The 20,427-nt window shown below is 58.2% G+C and overlaps 2 protein-coding genes across 8 annotated transcripts; one reads left to right on the forward strand and one right to left on the reverse strand.

Annotated features, from left to right (window-relative positions):
- Positions 1-1,541: 1,541 nt before the first annotated feature.
- GTPBP3 (GTP binding protein 3, mitochondrial) lies at positions 1,542-4,847 on the reverse strand. Of its 5 annotated transcripts, none has more exons than XM_081496486.1 (9): positions 4,727-4,847; positions 4,173-4,420; positions 3,976-4,062; positions 3,685-3,887; positions 3,438-3,510; positions 3,196-3,339; positions 2,862-3,027; positions 2,355-2,570; positions 1,542-2,177 (listed from the first exon to the last, which is right to left on the reverse strand). In XM_081496486.1, the coding sequence occupies exons 1-9, from the start codon at positions 4,777-4,779 to the stop codon at positions 1,955-1,957; spliced, it is 1,413 nt and encodes a 470-aa protein (XP_081352612.1). In that variant the 5' UTR covers positions 4,780-4,847; the 3' UTR covers positions 1,542-1,954. The 5 variants fall into 5 exon arrangements, with proteins under 5 accessions (XP_081352612.1, XP_081352611.1, XP_081352613.1 ...); XM_081496485.1 differs by having other exon boundaries at positions 2,355-2,633; XM_081496487.1 differs by having other exon boundaries at positions 2,407-2,633; positions 4,173-4,426.
- A 3,488-nt stretch (positions 4,848-8,335) lies between these two features.
- ANO8 (anoctamin 8) lies at positions 8,336-19,165 on the forward strand. 3 transcript variants are annotated; one of them, XM_081496489.1, is made up of 18 exons: positions 8,336-8,657; positions 9,423-9,533; positions 9,638-9,770; positions 9,953-10,091; positions 10,172-10,268; positions 10,887-11,003; positions 11,093-11,220; positions 11,318-11,479; positions 11,957-12,109; positions 12,214-12,340; positions 12,464-12,519; positions 12,782-12,856; positions 13,586-14,401; positions 14,858-15,049; positions 15,162-15,293; positions 15,379-15,489; positions 16,992-17,661; positions 18,472-19,165. In XM_081496489.1, the coding sequence occupies exons 1-18, from the start codon at positions 8,552-8,554 to the stop codon at positions 18,849-18,851; spliced, it is 3,705 nt and encodes a 1,234-aa protein (XP_081352615.1). In that variant the 5' UTR covers positions 8,336-8,551; the 3' UTR covers positions 18,852-19,165. The 3 variants fall into 3 exon arrangements, with proteins under 3 accessions (XP_081352615.1, XP_081352617.1, XP_081352616.1); XM_081496491.1 differs by lacking the exon at positions 16,992-17,661 and having other exon boundaries at positions 15,379-15,503; positions 18,645-19,165; XM_081496490.1 differs by lacking the exons at positions 14,858-15,049; positions 15,162-15,293; positions 15,379-15,489.
- Positions 19,166-20,427: the final 1,262 nt, after the last annotated feature.

Raw genomic sequence — 20,427 nt, forward strand, 5'->3', positions numbered from 1 at the left:
GGACTATAGTCCCCCCATAGACTATAGTCCATGGAATTCTGCAGGGCAGAATACTGGAGTGGGTAGCTGTTCTCTTCTCCAGGGGATCTTCCCAACTCAGGGATCGAACCCGAGTCTCCTGCATTGTAGGCAGATTCTTTATCAACTGAGCTATCAGGGAAGCCCAGATCCCCCTAAGTTCCCATAACCAAAGGCTTCACTATCAGGCTCTCCTCTCCTGGATTTCTTCCTCCCTTCTAGAGCTCACTCATTCTACTGCCAGCCACACTGGCCACCTCGCTGCCCCTCAAACACACCATTATGTTCCCACCTCAGGGCCTTTGCACATGTCCTGTCCTCTGCCTGGCATGTTCTTGCTGGCCTCTTCCATCTTCTTCTCGCCTTTCAGATGTCAGAGTAAATTCCATGTCTACCCTCACATCCATCCCTGACCAGGTCAGGTCTCATCGTTAAGTTTGCCCAGCAGCCTTCAGAACTCAGGTTTCCCAGGTGACTCGGTGATAAAGAATCCGCCTGCTGACGCAGGAGTCAGAGGAGACATGGGTTTGATCCCTAGGTTGGAAAGATCCCCTGAGGGAGACAATGGCAACCCACTCCAGTATTCTTGCTGGGATAATCCCATGGACAGAGGAGCCTGGAGGGCTACAGTCCACTGGTTGCAAAGTGTTGGACACACCTAAAAGACTGAGCAAGCAAGCAACCGGCCTCACCAAAAGGAGCTGTGTCTCTTCTTTAACAAGGGCAGGAGTGGGGACTTCCTGGCATTCCAGTGGTTAAGAATCCTTCCAATGCAGGGGATGCAGGTTCGATCCCTGGTCTGGGCACTAAGATCCCACATCCCAGGGACAACTAAGCCCGCCCACCACAGCTACTGAAGCCAGCACACTCTGGAGCCCATGCTCCGCAACTAGAGAAAGCCCATGCATTGCAATGAAGACCCAGCACAATTGAAAATTAAAAACAAACAGGAGCAGGAGTAATGCCTGCTTATCCCCTCTGTTTCCAGGCCCCTTGCACTCAGCCTGTCACCTAGAAGGCCAGCAGTGAACTCAAACTGAAATCTAACCTTATGTGCAAATCCCAGAGCTGGGGGCCTTCGGCAACGAAATACTTCTCTGAACCTCCGTTTCCTCATCTGTTTACAGATGAGGAACATTAACCATAACAGATGACAACATAACCACTGCACTGGGCTGTTATGAAGATCCAGTCAAATGATGGGTGCAATTCTAACACATAGTAGGTACTTGATAAATATTCACTGAGTGACTAATGACTAAGCTTGGACAGGAAGTAGGGATTTTGCAAGTCACTTTGAGGATAAAAGAAGCAAAGTTTCAAGATTATACCACAAAAGGAATGACAGCTTGGGACTTTCCTGGCGGTCCAGTGGTTAAGATTCCCAGCTTCCACTGCAGGGGGGCACTGGTTCAATCCCTGGTTGGGGAATTAAGATCCTGCACGCTGTGTGGTGCAGGGTGGTGGCGGTGGTGGGTGTTGGGGAAGGACAGTTTGCAGAGCAATAAACACCAATTTGTGTACAAAATACAAGACAAAATATATTTTATAGGCACATCCACAAGTCTGCAAACATGCACAGAAAGTTCTGGAAGGATACAACCACCAAGGAGATATTTCTGGATCACCCGTTTTTTACCTTCCTTTGGTATTTGCAAAATAAGTTAAAAACTATAAAACAAAAACCTCTGAGACCTTTCGACCTCCGTCTTGATCCTCCACGCCTCCTCCCCCAGCATCATGTGCCCAAAAGGACCTCCCTTCAGCCCCACTCAGGGCCAAACCCCCGAAATCTGGCCGGCTGCCACTCCGTCACTACCAGCAACAGAGGCTTTGTGGTTTAGGGTCAAGTTCCCCCACTTGGCCTAAGCTGTTCCCAGACACCCCAAGGCTTCTGGGTGCTCCTCCAGCCTGGGTCTGAGCTTCAGCTGCCCCCTCACTTGCCCACGCAGAAGTCCCGGAAGATGATATCCAGAATTTCCTCGGTGCCCCCTCCACCAGTGAGATGGCTCAGATGCCCCCGGGCTACTCGAAGCGCCTCAGCTGCCAGGGCTAAGTCTTTCGCCTGCTTGTACTGACCAAGGGCATCCAGGCAGCCTTGGAGGTAGTGCTGGTGCCTCGACCGTGTCAGAAGTGGACCTGTGGACGGGTCCCCACACCTGGAAGGGACAAAGGATAAGGTGTCTCTCGGCATTCAAAGTGGGGGGTGAGGGGAACGATCATACCCCATTTTTAGATGCAGAAACTGAGCTGGCAGGGCCAGTTGTGCCCAAAGCCAGCGGCTTAGCCCCCAAACTTGGACAGAGCGAGGTTGCCCACTGGGCAAGGGGGCTCACAGTGCAGCCAGTTCCTTCTTCAGTGCTTCTAGGAGGCCGTCCAGCCCCTCACCCGTCAGGCAAGACAGCAACAGGTGGGAGGGGAGGTCAGGATGGGGGTCTGAGCACCCAGCGGGCAGCAGGTCCGATTTATTCAGCACAAGCAGGAGGCGCTGGTTGCTCCCATTGGGGTTCCCGGCTCCTGCCGGGATGACAACAGTGTCCAGGAAGTTGCAGCTGGCCGGAGAGGCCAGGTCAGAAGCATCCAACACGGCCAGAATGAGGTCAGCCTGCTCCAGCCTGGGGAGGCGGGAAAATGGAGCATGGACTCCAGAGCTGCGCAACGAAGAGCACTGGGCAGGGACAGGGGTAAAGGCCAAACCTAAAAAGCTGCCCTCCCCAAAGAACTGAGGCCCTCCCTAACGGGGCTTAGTAGCCTTTCCTCATTAAGGAATAATGAAAGATAAATGCAACTGGTAGAAACAGCCAAGGGCCTGCGTTTCCCCCTCCCACCTCCCTCCTGCCCACCTTTTTTGGGCGCGCCGCACGCCCTCCTGCTCCACAGGTCCCACGCCTTCCCGCAACCCCGCAGTGTCGCTCAGCAGCGCCGGGAACCCGGCCAGGTCCACGGGGGTCTCCAGAACATCTCGGGTGGTCCCCGGCTCCGGGGACACGATGGACACAGGCTTCCGGCCTGGGGGTGGGGGTGGGCTCAGAGGAAGCGGGCGGGGAAGCCTCCCTTAGGCTCCACCCCTGGGACGGACACTTTTCACCTCCCTGGCCCCTTCCCTACCCGGGAAAGCTCAGTACCTTAGCTCCCAGCCCCGTCCCCTGCCCTGAACCCCGCTCCCTGCCCACGCACTGAGCAGGTTCACCAGGCTGCTTTTGCCGGCATTGGGAGGTCCCGCAACTACTACGTGCGCCCCTGAACGGAGCCTCTGCCCACGCCTGGCATCTCGAAGATGTACGCCCAGTGCCACTTCCAGCTTCCGCACCTCACTGTCAGCTGTGGATGGAGGAAAGGAGAGAGAGAGTAAGAGGACCTGGGGGGAGGGGGGGGCTGGATGCCAGATGTCTCCACCTCCCACCCCCAGGGGGACCCACCTTGATCCAGGACGCCTTCCTCCAGGTTGTCATCCTCACTAAAATCGATATAGGCCTCTACATGGGCCAGAGCCTGAGGGAGGGAGAGGTGGGAAGTGTGATCATACAGAAACTCACCCCGAGTTGGGTGCCCGGGTCCAGCCTGACCTTAAGGGACCAGATTGGAGGCTCATAGACAGGAAACACTAACACAGGAAATGGTTAGGTAGTGTCTCTGAGGCAAGGTATGAGTGACTGGTGTACTTGCTTTAGTGAGGGTCTCGGCCCAGCCGCGGCAGAGGTCACCCAGCTCCCCATCAAGCTGCCTCAGGGCCTGTCGCCGCTGCGCCTCGGTTTCTGCATGGATCAGATCTGCCAGCCCCTCCACCTCCGTCAGGGTCAGCTTCCCGTGGGCGAACGCCCTCCTGGTGAACTCGCCTGCTTCCGCTGGCCTCAGCCCTGGCACACTGCCTGTGGGAAGGTTCAAGATCCTGAGGCCCCTGGTCCCTACCCAGGTCACCGGCGTAGCAATACCTCAAATCCAAGGCTGCAGACTTACCCAGGGCCTGCAGGACACCACTCACCACGGCCGGCCCTCCGTGCACGTGGAACTCCGCGCAATCCTCACCCGTAAAACTTTGGGGACCTAGTATGTTGAAGAGATGGGTGTCAGGAGGATACAGCCTGGGCGAACTCCTGGAAGGAGGAAGTTGGGTCATAGGAGCTATTTGAGGTTCCGGATCTGAAGTCCCGTACCTGGAAACCAAAGCACCAGCGCGCGATCCAAAGGCTCCCCAGAGCGGGGGTCGCTGAGCAGGCGCAGGCAGGCTTTGCGGGTCGGGGGTAAGTCCCACGGCGCCGTGAGGCTCCGGAGGGCGTGTCCGCTGGCAGGGCCGCTGGTTCGGATCACCGCGATGCCGCAGCGGCCTTGGCCAGAGCTCAGAGCGAAGATAGTGGCTCCGGAACCGGGGGCCGGGGAGCCACTGCCCTGGCGCGTGCACGGTCTGGGACTGGAGAGGAGGAGAGTCAGTGCATCTGAGAATCTCTGACGCCAGAGTGGCAGGTGGATAGATGGCTCTATGGTCGCGTGATCCTCCAAGTGGAAGTTTTGTGGCTAGAGGATGGACTGATGGGAGATTCTGAGGCCAGAAGAAGACTGGATTGCGGTGGGCTCTGCGGCAGGGAGTGGGGATTGTACGGAGGCGAAAGGTGGTTCTGCCGCAGGGAACCGGGCCCCCAGATCCCATGGAGCGAGTTTGGGGCCCAAGCAACGCCCTACGCTGTCACAGCCCTTCCCCAGGTCACCCCACCTGTGAGGCCCACGTGCCGCCCGGGATACCAGGGTCCACAGCCCCCGCCACATGGATTCACAACCAGCTAACCGCCTGCCCACCCTGCCGCGGGGGTCTCCAAGTCCTAGCAGGAGGTCCCGCCCACTCCGCGGCAAGACCGGTAAAGTGCTCAACAATTCTCGATTATCATTGGGCCCCTTAGAAGACGTACCGCCCATCCACTGAAGATCTTCGCTTCTACTGGCTAATGACAGGGAAAGAAGCCGAGGGCTCGCACGCTGCGGTGCAGTGAAATGGTGTTCCTCCAGCAACATTAACAGAGTTTTTAGGATCCTAGAGAGGCCAGGTTCCTAGACACCGGAAATGAGGAGTAGCACCGGGCAATGGAAATTATAGAAAGGCGAGGGTTTGAGTCGAAGCACGAGCATCTCGAGGGCTTCCCTGGTAGCTCAAACAGTAAAGAATCTACCTGAAATGCAGGAGACCCAGGTTCGATCCCTGGGTTGGGAAGATCCCCTGGAGAAGGAAGTGGCCATCCACTCCAGTATTCTTGCCTGGAGAATCCCAAGGACAGAGGAGCCTGGTGGGCTGCAGTTCATGGGGTGGCAAAGAGTAGGACACTTTCAAGAGCATCTCAGTGGCCGGGAGGGATAAGTCCCGGGGAACTTACGCCCTGGCCCTGGGGAAATCTATTCCAAATTTCTGGGAAGACTTCTCCTTTTCTCGGAACTCTACAGTTTCTCGCACCTCCCCAGCTTTCCCTTCCGCCGTCCCTCTGCCTCAGATACCCTTTCCTTGACAAGCAGCCTCAGTGCCTAGCTCCAAGGTCCGCTCCGCTAGGAAGCCTCCCTAGGATCACCAGCACAGTCTTCTCTCCCCTCTGGGCTACTCTGGCCCCGGTCTCCTCGTGCAGAGTTGTGTATCCCGTCTGTCTCTGGCTCCCCGAAAGCCAGAAAGGGGAGATTATTTTCAGGTTAACCCGGGACAGCGCCGGCCGGTGAAATAAAGCGCTGATGGCGGAATTCCGGGCACTGGATAGGCGGGGTCTCCGGGGGTACTGTCACGCGGCGAATTCTCTGGTTCTTGGACCGAGCGGGCGGGTGGCGCGACTATACTTAGGGAAGACTGGAACAGAGTACAGTTCTAACGATTAGCTCCACGCCTCCCTCTGTTCAGTTTTTTCATTTGTCAGTTAGGGATTTGGGAATGGACATGTTCACATTGCTATATTTAATATGGATAACCACCTAGGACCTACTCTATAGTACATGGAACTCTACTTAATGTTGTGTGGCACCCTGGATGGGAGGGGAGTTTGGGGGAGAATGGATACATATATATGTATGGCTGAGTCCCTTCGTTGTTCACCTGAAACTATCACAACATTGTTAACTGGTTATACCCCACTACAAAATAAAAAGTTAAAAAAATTTTTTTTTTCATTTGTAGAAGAGGAGCGAATGATGACGTTCGCTGTCTCCAAGTTGTTCCATCTGTCAAAAGTATACATCAAATGCCTACTGTGTAAACACGAAGAATCAGTCTGGGCCCCTGCTCTCGCTGGTCTATCAGTCTAACGGAGGAGGCTACAGAGGATGGTCAGGGGGGCGGAGGACAGACAAAATACAGGACCCTCAGTTAAATGTAAATTTCAGATGAACTAGGGTTATCCTGTCAGTATAATTATGACCCATGCAATATTTGTGTATGTGTGTGTATGTGTGTTAGCAGCTCAGTCATGTCTGACTCTTTGCAACCCCATGGACTGTAGCCCTCCAGACTCCTCTGTCCATGGGGATTCTCCAGGCAAGAATACTGGAGTGGGTTGCCATGCCCTTCTCCAGGGGATCTTCCCAACCCAGGGACAGAACTCAGGACTCCGGCCATTGCAGGCAGCTTCTTTACTGTCTGAGCGACCAGAGAAGCATGCAATATTTGGGATATACTAAAAATTTATTCATTTATCTGAAATTTACATTTAACTAGGAGAACTGTATTTTTATTTGCTCAGCTTGGAAAAGGCAGAGGAACCAGAGATCAAATTGCCAGCATCCGCTGGATCATCAAAAAAGCAATAGAGTTCTAGAAAAACATCTATTTCTGCTTCATTGACGATGCCAAAGCCTTTGACTGTGTGGATCACAATAAAATGTGGAAAATTCTGAAAGAGATGGGAATACCAGACCACCTAACCTGCCTCTTGAGAAATCTGTATGCAGGTCGGGAAACAACAGTTAGAACTGGACATGGAACAACAGACTGGTTCCAAATAGGAAAATGAGTACGTCAGGGCTGTACATTGCCACCCTGCTTATTTAACTTATATGCAGAGTACATCATGAGAAACTCTGGGCTGGAAGAAACACAAGCTGGAATCAACATTGCAGGGAGAAATATCAATAACCTCAGATATGTGAATGACACCACCCTTATGGCAGAAAGTGAAGAAGAACTAAAGAGCCTCTTGATGACAGTGAAAGAGGAGAGTGAAAAAGTTGGCTTAAAGCTCAACATTCAGAAAACAAAGATCATGGCATCCGGTCCCATCACTTCATGGCAAGTAGATGGAGAAACAGTGGACACAGTGGCAGACTTTATTTTGGGGGGCTCCAAAATCGCTGCAGATGGGGACTGCAGCCATGAAATTAAAAGATGCTTACTCCTTGGAAGGAAAGTTATGATCAACCTAGATAGCATATTAAAAAATAGAGACATTACTTTGCCAACAAAGGTCCGTCTAGTCAAGGCTATGGTTTTTCCAGTGGTCGTGTATGGATGTGAAATTTGGACGGTAAAGAAAGCTGAGCGCCAAAGAATTGATGCTTTTGAACTGTGGTGTTGGAGAAGACTCTTGAGAGTCCCTTGGACTGCAAGGAGATCCAACCAGTCCATCCTAAAGGAGATCAGTCCTGAATATTCATTGGAAGGACTGCTGCTGAAGCTGAAACTCCAATACTTTGGCCACCTGATGCGAAGAGCTGATTCATTTGAAAAGACCCTGATGCTGGGAAAGATTGAAGGCAGGAGGAGAAGGGGACGACAAAGGATGAGATGGTTGGATGGCATCACTCGACTCAATGGACATGAGTTTGAGTAAACTCCGGGAGTTGGTGATGGACAGGGAGGCCTGGCGTGCTGCAGTCCGTGGGGTAGCAGAGTCGGGCACGACTGAGAGACTGAACTGAACTGAACTGAACTGATATTTGGTAACTCTGTCAGGTCCTCTCTGAGGACGTTACATCCTGAAGGGTGCAGCAGTTCACTGGACAAAGAGGGCTTGAAGAGAGTCCTAGGTAATGAACAGCGTGTACACTTATTCTCATTCTCCCTGTGGTGGTTGGAGTTATTGCTACCGGGGATCTCCCGCGACCAGGCTCACCACCCGCTCCCCCCAACCCCACCCACACCACCTACCCGCAAGACCATCTCAGATTCCAAACCGATGGGGAAACTAAGGCTTTAAGGCAGAGCATCCAGGCCCAGGGCGGGCGGTGTCGAGACCGGGTACCGACTCGGGCGGGGACAGGGAGGAGAATGAACATTCGGCGCGGGCGGGGTCGAACACCATTGAGCGAAGTGGGCGGGCGAGAACGAAATTCGGAAAACATCACGGGCGGAGTCGAGAACCAGAGAACGACTCGCGCGGGGCCGAGAAGGAGAATCGAGGTTCCGCGCGGGCGGGGACGAGAAGCAGCGCTCGGGCACGCGGGGACGGCGGCCGGCGCGGGCGGGCGCGGCCTTTGTCTCCTTCTCAGGCGCGCTCGGTGGCTGCACCGGCCCCATGAGCCCGCGGCCCCCCGGAGCCTGGACCGCCCGCAGCCCCTGACCTTCCCTGCCCTCGCAATGGCGGAAGCCACCTCCGGCGCCGGGGGCACGTCTCTGGAGGGCGAGCGTGGCAAGAGGCCCCAGCCGGAGGGCGAGCCTGCAGCCCCGGCGTCCGGAGTTCTGGGTACGTGTGCAGCGCCTGGATCTGACAGGGTTGCAGGTGCCTGGGGTGTTCGCGGCAGGTCTACGGGGAGGGATATTGGAGTCCGCCGTCCAGGGCCTGGAGTCCAGTCGAGGCACCGGCTCTTCCCGGCACTGCGGCTGCGGCCGGGCGAGCGCGGCTGAAACGGTGCAGCGGGTGTGGGGTCCCAGCGCAGAGATATGGACACACCCCTCCTAGAGCCCCGGTGCGGGACTGAGCCCAGTCACCCCTTGGGCTATTCGATCGCTGCTGAGCAGTGATGCGCTTAAGAGCGCCTCTCCACAGAGGATACAGAATCATACAGTCCTGGGTTCAAATCCCTGCTGCACTCTGTGACCTTGGGCGCGTGACTTAAATGCTCTGGGCCTCAGTTTCCTCGCCTGTGAAATGGGGGTAAGAGCCGCACCCAGCTGTGAGGAGACGCTGACATAATGTGGTGAGGCGCTCAGCTGCTAGTGAGCGCCCCATCGATTGTGGTTTCGGAGGCGGAGCTGGGCCTCAAGAATGAGTAAGATTTGTAAGGGAGGACCTGGGGGAAGGGCATTCCTGGAGAGGGGCCTGGCTGGTACAAGGACGTGGAGGGAAGAAAACAAGCCAAGGCCAGCGCTCATAGGGCCTTGAATGCCAAGCTGAGTGCCAAGGAGCCCTGGCGAATGTGTGATCAGGGGCAAGGGTTGGAGGAACTAAGACTGGAGGTTAGGCCATCTGAGAATGACCTGACCCCAGCCTGTGCTGCCTGCTCCCCAGATAAGCTTTTTGGGAAGCGGCTCCTGCAGGTGGGTCGGTATCTGGTGTCCCACAAAGCATGGATGAAGACGGTGCCCACTGAAAACTGTGATGTGTTGATGACCTTCCCAGGTACCTGTCTGTGCTCACCCGCCCAGGGTCCACACTGAATTCCCCCGAGCTGGGCTCCCTTGTCACTCCTGGCAAGAGCCATTGGTCCCTGTGCCCCTTGGCAGATACGACTGATGACCACACGCTGCTATGGCTGCTGAACCACATCCGCGTGGGCATCCCTGAGCTCATCGTGCAAGTCCGCCACCACCGCCACACACGCGCCTATGCCTTCTTCGTCACCGCCACATATGAGAGGCGAGTCTCTGTCCCTGGCCTCTCGCTGACCCTGCTACTCAGCTCCCCGCCCTTCCAAGAGCCAACTGCGAGGTCCAGCCACCCTGCATTTGTCCCAGACGGCCACCAGGTACACCATCCCTAGTTCCAGGATGGTGAGCCAGGGTCTCCCCGTGATCCCACCTCCCCTGCCCTTCCCGCAGCCTACTCAGAGGGGCCGACGAGCTGGGTCTGCGCAAAGCAGTGAAGGCCGAGTTTGGCGGGGGCACCCGCGGCTTCTCCTGCGAGGAGGACTTCATCTACGAGAATGTGGAGAGTGAGCTGCGCTTCTTCACCTCCCAGGTGCGGCCGGCTCTGGCCCCCAGCGCACATTCCTAGCCCATGGGCGGCTGTTCCCTGTGCTCACGCCCTGTCCCCTGCAGGAGCGCCAGAGCATCATCCGCTTCTGGCTGCAGAACCTTCGTGCCAAGCAGGGCGAGGCACTGCACAATGTGCGCTTTCTGGAGGACCAGCCAATCAGTGAGTGAGGTGGTCCCAAGCTTCCAATCCTATATGGGGAGTTGGCTGGGGCTCTTAGAAGACTGCTGTCAACGTAGGAGGGTTAGGAAGGCGGGGCCTAGATGAAACCAATCAGAGTCTCCCGAGGAGTTGGGCGGAGCCCGGAGCTCAACCAATGAGCTGAAGGGGTGTGGCCCCAGCAAGGGGTGGGGCTTGTCTCCTTGGAGGCAGGTCCAGGAGAAACCCTTTTCTGGGTCAGCGATAAGGTTGGGGCAGGACCATGGACAGCACTCCACATATTGTGTGGTGAGCTCTCGGCCTCAGTATCTCCCAGAAAACCAGCCGCTGCAAGTTCACCTTCTAATGCCAGTTTTGCACCATTCCTCAGACGTTTGGAGGAATGAGCTGAAACCAAGTAGCTCTGTTTAAAAATGTGTTTCTTTACTGGAATCCCACCTGCCCCTGCACCTCCCAAATTTTGAGGAATGATGTTCCTTTCACCCAGAACGCTTCTCCTGGGAAGAGCGTCCGCTAATTTAACAGCAGGCAAAAAGTTATAACTTGGGTTTCTGCCGAGGGGGACTGACCAGGCCCAGCACAGGCAGACGGGTGGGGTCACCCATTCTTGTCCCCCAACAGTCCCTGAACTGGCGGCCCGCGGGATCATCCAGCAGGTGTTCCCAGTCCACGAGCAGCGCATCCTGAACCGTCTCATGAAGTCATGGGTGCAGGCTGTGTGTGAAAACCAGCCTCTAGGTGTGGTCCTGGCTGGAGTGGGGGGTTGGTGGGGGTCCCAGGAGGCAGGCAGGGCTGACTGGGACCGCACCTCTCCCTGTCCCCGGCAGATGAGATCTGCGACTATTTTGGTGTGAAGATTGCCATGTACTTTGCCTGGCTGGGTTTCTACACATCGGCAATGGTGTACCCAGCAGTCTTTGGCTCAGTCCTGTACACATTCACAGAGGCTGATCAGGTGCCGGGTGTGGACTGGACAGGGGGTGGAACACCTCAGACAACTTCCTCCCTGGACTGGGCCAGCCAACATTGCAGCCCTCCTCTGTCACCCCCAGACAAGCCGGGATATATCCTGCGTAGTCTTTGCCCTCTTCAACGTGGTCTGGTCAACGCTGTTCTTGGAGGAGTGGAAACGGAGGGGGGCTGAGCTGGCTTACAAGTGGGGAACACTGGACTCACCCGGGGAAGCTGTGGAGGAGCCACGACCCCAGTTCAGGGTCAGTCGGGGCAGTCTGAGTTCAGGGGCTTTGAGAATGGGGTAATAAAAAAAAAACATACTGAGCGAGTGGCATTACAAGAACAAAGGGGGAGGTGAAGTAGGGCTGCAGCTTCTGAGAAGGTTTGCCTAGTGAGAGGATCTGCATACCCAAAGGGAGAGGGGTGGAAAGTTGGATTTGAGAGACTAGGGAGGGTGCATTAAGTGGACACACCGTGATGGCCAGGATGAGATGGCTGGATGACATCACCTACTCAATGGACATGAGTTTGAGCAAACTCCAGGAGATGGTGAAGGACTGAGAAGCCTGGCGTGCTGCAGTCCATTGGGTCACAAAGTTGGACATGGCTTAGCAACTGAACTACAACAAACCACGATAACAAAGCATCATAGACATGGAGTTCGAAGGGTTGGGAAGGGGGGGGGACAGAGACACCCCTCTGATCTTGTGTTGGGCCGTGCCCCCACCCTCTGCCAGGGCGTGCGGCGCATCAGCCCTGTGACTCAGGCCGAGGAGTTCTACTACCCGCCCTGGAAGCGGCTGCTCTTCCAGATGCTCGTGAGTCTCCCTTTGTGCCTCACCTGCCTAGCCTGCGTGTTCCTGCTCATGCTCGGCTGCTTCCAGCTCCAGGTGACCTCCAGTCTCTAGCCCTGGCCTCGGCCCCAACCTGTTCAGGTGTGCCCCGAGGCGAGCCCAGTGACCGGGGTAACCTGTGAAGCCCTTTGTCCCTGCAGGAGCTGGTGCTGAGCGTGAAGGGGCTGCCCCGTCTTGCCCGCTTCCTGCCGAAAGTCATGCTGGCCCTGCTGGTCAGTGCAAGTGCCGAGGGCTATAAGAAGCTGGCTGTCTGGCTCAACGACATGGGTACGCCCTATGAGGGGAGGTCCCACTGCCCAGCTCCCAGGAGGAAGGGCCCCACTGCCTTGTGGGGTCCCTGCTGCTCATGACGGTCTGGGCTACACTCTCACTCGTCTCCTTGGCCCCCAGAGAACTATCGGCTGGAGAGTGCCTATGAGAAGCACCTCATCATCAAGGTCGTCCTGGTGAGTGGTGGCCAGCAAGCCGGCAGGGCTTCTTTTATTTTTTTAATATTTATTTATTTGGCTGCACCGGGTCTTAGTCGTGGCATATGTGATCTAGTTCCCTGACCAGGGATCGAACTCAGGCCCCCTACGTTGGGAAAATGAAGTCTTATAGCTCCTGGACCACCAGGGAAGTCCCCAGGCAGGGGTTCTACAGGGGACACATGGGGGTTCCTTGGGACAGACATGGCAGGGTGACTACCCCCCTGCCTGCTTCGCACAGTTCCAGTTCGTCAACTCATACCTGAGCCTCTTCTACATCGGCTTCTACCTCAAGGACATGGAACGCCTGAAGGAGGTGAGACCCTGGCCTAAAGCAGTACCCACCAAGGCAGCTGGCTGTGGGGGCCAGACCTGGCCCAAGGGGTCCATGGGCTCTCCAGCCCCTCCCATCCTCCTCCATACTTCTCTCCTCTCTGTCCATTCATCTGTGTGTCCTCTCTCTGCCTGTCATGCCCCCCCATCTGTCTGTCCACCTGTCCGTCGGTCCCTCCACAGCTCCTGATCGTCCTGTCCCTGTCCCAGAGCCTCGAGCGGCAGCTTTGGGCAGTACTGGTCCCGCTCGTGGCCCTGCGGTTCCACCTGCTCCTCCTCTCCCTCCAGGGCCTCCTTCTTGAGGCCCGGGCCAAAGTACGGGCAGGTGGCGGCGAGCCCTCAGGGCCTTGCCAGGGTGGGCATTGTGGCTGTGCCGGGGGCCTCACGCCTAGCTGAGGGTGCATGCTCTGAAGGGATGGGGCTCCGCTGACTGCGTGCAGGTGTCAAGAGCCCCTGGAGGCCCTGGGCACCAGCCGAACTCCAGGAGGTGCAGCATGATGGGAGGCCATTGCCTGCCCAGGTGACCAGCTAGAAGCACTGTGGCCCGCCCAGCTGTGGTTTGGGGTTGCCTCTGTGCCTGGGGAGATCCAAACTGGGTTCAGGCTGTGACTGAATGTGTGCTTTGGAGGAGTGGGTGCTCACAGCCTGTCCTAGTGCCCAGGGCCCCACTCGCCCCTGATGAGGCCGCTCTCCACACCCTTCCTACCCCCAGATGCTGGCCACACTGCTGATCACCCGCCAGTTCCTCCAGAATGTTCGAGAGGTTCTGCAGCCCCACCTGTATCGGCGGCTGGGCCGAGGAGAGCTTGGCCTGCGGGCGGCCTGGGAGCTGGCCCGTGCCCTGCTTGGCCTCCTGAGCCTCCGGCGCCCCGCAGGCCACCATCTCGAGCCCCCAGCCGAAGAGGGTGGCGGTGGCAGCAGCAGTGGGGGGGGCCGCAGGTGTCTCAGTGGGGGCTGCGGGGCACCTGAGGAGGAAGAGGAGGCCGCGGTGGAGCGGCGGCCGGCAGGGGAAGGGGGAGAGGTGGGGGATGGGCCCCGGGGGGGCAGAGAGGAGGAGGATGAAGAGGAGGAGGAGGACGAAGAGGAGGAGGATGAGGACGAGGAAGGCGAGGAGGGCGGCCTCCTGGACTGTGGTCTCCGACTGAAGAAGGTCAGCTTTGCTGAGAGGGGGGCTGGGCGGCATCGGCCGGGTGCAAGCCAGGAGGCCCTCCTGGAGGAGGGGAGCCCCACCATGGTGGAGAAGGGGCTGGAACCTGGTGTGTTCACACTGGCCGAGGAGGACGATGAGGCCGAGGGGGCTCCCAGCAGCCCCGAACGAGAGCCTCCCCCGGCTGTCCTGCTCCGCCGGGCTGGAGGTGAGGGCCGAGACCAGGGGCCGGATGGGGGCCCGGACCCAGAGCCGGGCTCAGGTGATGCAGCCCGGAAGCAGCGGCGGCAGAACCGGTCATCTTGGATTGACCCACCCGAGGAGGAACACTCGTCTCAGCTCACCCAGGCAGAGCTCGAGAGCTGCATGAAGAAATACGAGGTGAGGAGGACACCTGAGGGTGGAGGCAGGGCCGTCGGAAGGGCAGGGCACACAGTCTGAGGGTGGAGGTGGGGTGGGAGTGACAGGAAGGAATAACAGGACCCTTTAGGTGATCAGGGCTTCCCTGGTGGCTCAGACGGTAAAGAATCTGCCTGCAATGCAGGAGACTGGGGTTCAATCCTTGGATCGGGAAGATCCCCTGGAGAAGGGAATGGCTGCCCACTCCAGTCTTCTTGCCTAGAGAATCCCATGGCTACAGTCCACAGGATTGCAAAGAGTTGGACACAACTGAGCGACTAACCCTTACGTGATCAGAAACTTGCTAACCTGGCTGAGCTTGGGTCCATGCAGGATAATGTGAGGGAGGCGGGCTTAATGAGAGGAAGGTGCGTTGACGGAGGAGGTGTCCAGGGTTGGGGGAGAGCCTAGGCCCACCCCCTGGGTGCCTGCCCACAGGACACGTTCCAGGACTACCAGGAGATGTTCGTGCAGTTTGGCTATGTCGTGCTCTTCTCATCCGCCTTCCCCCTGGCTGCCCTCTGCGCCCTCATCAACAACCTCATCGAGATCCGCAGTGACGCCCTCAAGTTGTGCACGGGGCTGCAGCGGCCCTTTGGGCAGCGGGTGGAAAGCATTGGCCAGTGGCAGGTGGGGGAAGGGACAAGAGCTCCGAGCCACGATGCCCAGAGGTGGAGCGGGTGCTGGGAAGGCTGGCGGGACCCCACCTGAGCCCCTCTTGTCACCCCCCCCGCCCCTGCAGAAGGTGATGGAGGTCATGGGCGTCCTGGCAATCGTGGTCAATTGCTATCTAATTGGCCAGTGTGGGCAGCTGCAGCGCCTCTTCCCCTGGCTCAGTCCCGAGGCAGCCATCGTGTCCGTGGTGGTGCTCGAGGTGGGACTGGTGGCTGGGTTGGGGGAGCCAGGCAGTGGTGGGTGGGTTGTCCCCATGCCTGCAGCCTCCTCTTCTGTCACCTCAGCACTTCGCTCTGCTCCTCAAGTACCTCATCCACGTGGCCATCCCCGACATCCCGGGCTGGGTGGCTGAGGAGATGGCCAAGCTGGAGTACCAGCGCCGGGAGGCCTTCAAGGTACATGGGCCAGGGCCTGGCATGCTTTACGTCTCTGCTCCGAGGGGCTTCTCTCCCCTCGCCTGGCTGGGCAGTCACATCCTTAGGAGGGTAGATGTGCAGATTGTGTTAGTGTTCGTCGCTCAGTTGTATCCGACTCTTGGTGACCCCATGGACTGTAGCCCACCAGGCTCCTCTGTCCATGGGATTCTCCAGGCAAGAATACTGGAGTGGTTTGCCATGCCCTTCTCCAGGGATCTTCTCGACCCAGGGATCAAACCCAGGTCTCCTACATTGCAGGCAGATTCTTCACCATCTGAGTCACCAGGGAAGCCTGGGGTAATAATTAGCATTTCTAAAGGACCTGGTCGCTTCTGGGGTTCCGGTGGGATCCCGCACCAGGCCAGCACTTATGAACTGTCATCTCCAGCATGCCGGGCATTGTCCTATTTGGGGTCAGGGACACAGCTGATGCTTCTTAGAAGAGCGGGCCAGGGAGCTCATTGCCACCAACTAGTGGAGCCCTCCATGATGATGTGTGTGCGCTCAGTTGCTCAGTGTCCCACTCTTTGTGACCCCATGGACTGGAGCCCGCAAAGCTCTTCTGTCCATGGACTTCTCCAGGCCAGAATACTGGAGTGGGTAGCCATTCCCTTCTCCAGGGGATCTTCCCAACCCAGGGATCGAACCCAAGTCTCTTATGAGGAGTCTCCTGCATTGACAGGCAGATTGTTTACCGCTGCACTACCTGGGAGGCCCCCAAAATAGTGATGGAAATGTTCTATTCTGGGCGGCCCATATAGCCCGTTACTACAGATGGCCAATGAGCGCTTGCAATGGGACTGGTGCTACTGAGAAACAGAGCTTTTACTTCAGTTATATGTTTGTTTATTTATTTATTGGCTGTGCTTCGTGGCTTATGGGATCTTAGTCCCTCAACCAGGCATCAAAGCCGGGCCCTCCGTGGTGAGAGCACAGAATCCTAACCACTGGATCACCAGGGAATTACCTTATTTCAGTTATTTAAGGTGACAAAACCATGGGGGTCCCCTGATGGTCTAGCGGTTAGGAGTCAGTGCTTTCACTGCCATGGCCCGGGTTCAGTCTCTGGTCTGGGAACTGAGATGACTGCAAGCCATGTGGTGGGGCCCAAAAATAATAATAATAATTTTTTTTTTAATTAACGATGCCATGAGTGGCTACTGGCCACTGGAGAGTCACAGCTCTGTCTCTCCCCAGTTCGCCAGAAAGCAGGGAACCGCTGAGGCCCAATATTTGTTTTAACTCTCCCAATTTCTAAGACAGCATCTGGCATGTGAATGGGGACAGAATTGGTGGCCAGTAAATGTTCTCAGTTCTCAGAGAGCCTGGGGGTGGGTCCAGGGATGCAGCTGGAACCCAAGAAGTGTTTGGATCTCTCCTCACTTCTACAGGAGAGCCCTGACCTGGGCCTGGGCCTGGGTGGGCACCTGCTCACACACTCACTCCTCCCAGTGCCCATAATGGCTCCGTTCTTCCCTCAGAGACATGAGCGCCAGGCCCAGCACCGCTACCAGCAGCAGCAGCGGCGGAGGCGGGAGGAGGAGGAGCGACAGCGACATGCAGAGCACCATGCCCGGAGGGAGCGGGACGCCAGCGGCCGAGATGAGGCTCGGGCTGAGGGCACTGGGTTGGACCCTGCTGCCCCAGAGAAAACCTCGGCCAAGGCCAAGGGCAGTGGGGCAGGTGGCCACGGGCCGGAGCGACCCAAGCGCCCGGGGTCCCTGCTGGCACCTAACAACGTCATGAAGCTGAAGCAGATCATCCCGCTGCAGGGCAAGTTCCTGTCGTCCGGGGCCTCGTCCTCCTCGCCGGCCGGCATGGGGGCCCACCTCACCACCCGGCCAATCCCTGCCCAGTCGCCCACTGGCAGTGACACCCGCCTGCCAGCCTTCCTTAGCTTCAAATTCCTCAAGTCACCTGAGACCCGGCGGGACCCAGAGCGTAGCCACTCTCCACCCAAGGCCTTCCACGCCGGCAAGCTTTTCCCCTTCGGCGGGGCCCGGGCGGAGGCCGGGTCCAACGGGGCGGGCGGGCAGGCCCGGCAGGACGGGACCCTCAGCGGTGGCGGTTGCCGAGCCCAGCGGAGTGGGCTGGCGGACGAGGCTGCAGCTGAGGAGCCGGACACACCCCGGCCCGAAGAGGAAGGCTCAGGTCACAAGCTTTAACTCGGGGGTGGGGACTCTGGGCTGGGCTTTGGGGGTAGGAGTAGGGTGTCCAGGTGTGGGGAGAGGGGCTGAAGGGGACAGAGGAGGCTCCGTCTCCTGGTACCAGTTAGGGACCTGGGTGTGTGGTACATGGAGCCTGTTGATCAAAGCCCACCCAGTCTTTCCAGGTCCCTGAGAGCCTGGAGCCCTGTGCCTGACCCTCCTCACCTCCGAGGGAGGGATGCCAAAGTCCCTTGTCCCGCAGTGCCCTTCCCAGGGTGCCCGCCTGCCATGCTCCGGTGCCAGGAGAGATGAGGGAGGCCCCTTCACCACCTGGCCTAGCCTTTCCTGCCCCCATGAGACCCCACACCCAGCTCACTCTGGGGGACCGGAACCCCCAGGCCTCTATGCAAGTCCCCGCCCTGCAGCCCAAGCTGTTCCTGGAGGCCTTCCTTGGAGGTGGGGCTCAGGCTACTCATTAGGGGAGTTCAGGCTGCAGCCCCGTGTAGGGGGAGCAGAGTCACAGGCCTCACTGCTGCCCCTCCCACCTCATCCGAGCCCGGGGTCCAGCGACCCATCCCAGGGAGCCCAAGAGGCAGCAGCTGTAGCACCAGGGACTTCCTCAGACTGCCCTCTCTCCGTGAAGGGGAGGGGCCCAGTGCCCAGAGGCCGGGGATGCACCCGAAGAAGCCCACCCCTTGTCACTGATCAGAAGCAATAAGGCCCTCCATGTGCCTGAAAGCCCAGAGGGAGCGCGGGCAGGGTCCCCAGCGGCGGGGACGGCATCTCCCCGGAACGGCCCCTCTCGCCTCCGCAGGGACAGAGCTGGCCCCCGTGGGCGCCCCGGCCCTCCGCACCCACTGCAGCCGGAGCCCTGTGCCGCCGCCACCGCCGCCAACACCGCTGCCTCGGCCCCCGACGCCCCCCGCGGGCTGCTGGCAGTGGGACGGGCCGTGGGGTTGCGGGGGCGAGGGCGCCGCCCCCCGCCAGGCCCCTGCTGCCACCGACTGCCAGCCCTGCGCCCTCGCCGGGCCCCCGCCTGGCCCCCAGCCCCTGCCGGGGGACGCCAGCTTCTATAGCCTCCCGCCGCCGCCGCCGCCTCCCACCTCCGAGCCCCGCCAGGCCCCGGTGCCCTCACCCAGCCCCAGCTCCAGTCCCAGTCCTCAGGCCGTGTGCTGGCCCAGCGGCTGGCATTAGCTCCGCCTGCCCTGCCTTCCTGTTTTCATATGCAATATCAATCACAGACGGGGCGGCGCCCGCCACCCAGAAAACACTTGGGCCGCGCCGATGTGCCCCAGTATTGGCTGCCCCCTCCTGGGGCAGGGCCAGGGGCCTGGGGCCCCTCTATCTGCCGTTTTCCTTTCGACCAGGATGGGGGGGAAACAAAAGGAAACCCCCAAAAAACAACAGAAAACACACACAGAATAGGCGATTATTTATTTGTTTTTAATTTATTTTGTCATATTTTTGTAAAACGGCAGAAATGCAATAAAAAGTATATTTCAACAGTGCCCAAAGGCGGAGCTGCTGAAAGGGGACTTCCGGGACCCAATGACAAGGTTGGGGCCAGCTCTTGGGGGGACTGGCAGGCCCAGAGTGGGTTCCCCTTCTGTCCTGAGACCCTTGGGGAATGCCTAAGAACTGGGTCTCCAGGCCAAACATATGGAAAACTCCAGAAATCCAGGCCTAGGGGTCCCCCTGGGAGGAGCGGCAGAGCCTCAGGCCCTATCTTCAGCTCCTAGACAAAGGAAGAAATCTCAAAGTGCCGACAGGAATCAGCAGGTTGGGTTGTAGGTGTGGGTCCTGAGTCAGCCTCGGTTGTGCAAGGCCACCCTTTCTGGCACACCTGCCTCCCAGGCTGACATCTGACAAGTCAAGGGCTACAGGGAGAACTCGGGGTGTCGGAGTCAGAAGGCACCTGGTGCCTGAGTTTCGATGTTATGGGGACGGTGTGTTCAGGGCAGCATCGGGGAAGGGCTGGCATGGCCCTGCTCTGTGACCTCTGTCACAGTGGCGGGGCCCTCCACTGTGTGATCAGGGATGGGTGTGGCCTCTACCAGCCTGAGGGTGTCCATATCCAGAGGCTCAGAGTCAGAAAGGCCCTGCCCCAGGGCTGGGGGAGCCAGCGTGAGGCAGGAGCACTTTGGGAGGCCATGGAAAAGACATCAGGGTTCACTAGAGGCAAGAGAGCAGGCTGTGCAAAGACACAGAGGTGTGGGAAAGCAGTTTGATGTTTGAGGGTAGCAGAGTAGGGAGGGCCCCAAAGGCAGGAGGAGTAGGTGGAGGCTAGCTGAGGGGCCTAAGCTGGGGAGACCATGGAGAGGCCACGGACCCCACCCACAGCATGGACAGCACTGGCAGGAGATGGCACCCAGCCCCCTGGGGCCAGGGAGGTGTGGGTGAGCCTCAGGGAAGGATAGGCTGAAGGATAACACCTGCCTGGCCCCATGGCCTTTGAAGCTGAACTCCTGCCATCTACTCAGTCACCAACAGCGGGTAACACCACGCGCCTACCCAGGGCCAGGCCAGCCCTTGGGACTGGAGATTCCAAGCTGGTCTGAGAGCCTCCAGGGACTTGACTCTCCCTGGCATGACCATGGTCAAATCTGCCTTTCCTAAGCACCTGCTTTATGACCACTGCTGAAGAACTGAACACTGCTGCAGGCGCACCCGGAGCTGGGCCCCAGAGCTGGGCAGCTAAGCTTGGAACCTTCCACCCAGCAGACCCCTGGTGGCCCAGGCCCAAGCAGTCTGACTCAGGCTGGCATCTCTA

This window comes from Giraffa tippelskirchi, chromosome 6, assembly GCF_054371585.1.
Source record: "Giraffa tippelskirchi isolate mGirTip1 chromosome 6, T2T-mGirTip1v1.2.pri, whole genome shotgun sequence".
NCBI classification, from domain to species: domain Eukaryota; kingdom Metazoa; phylum Chordata; class Mammalia; order Artiodactyla; family Giraffidae; genus Giraffa; species Giraffa tippelskirchi.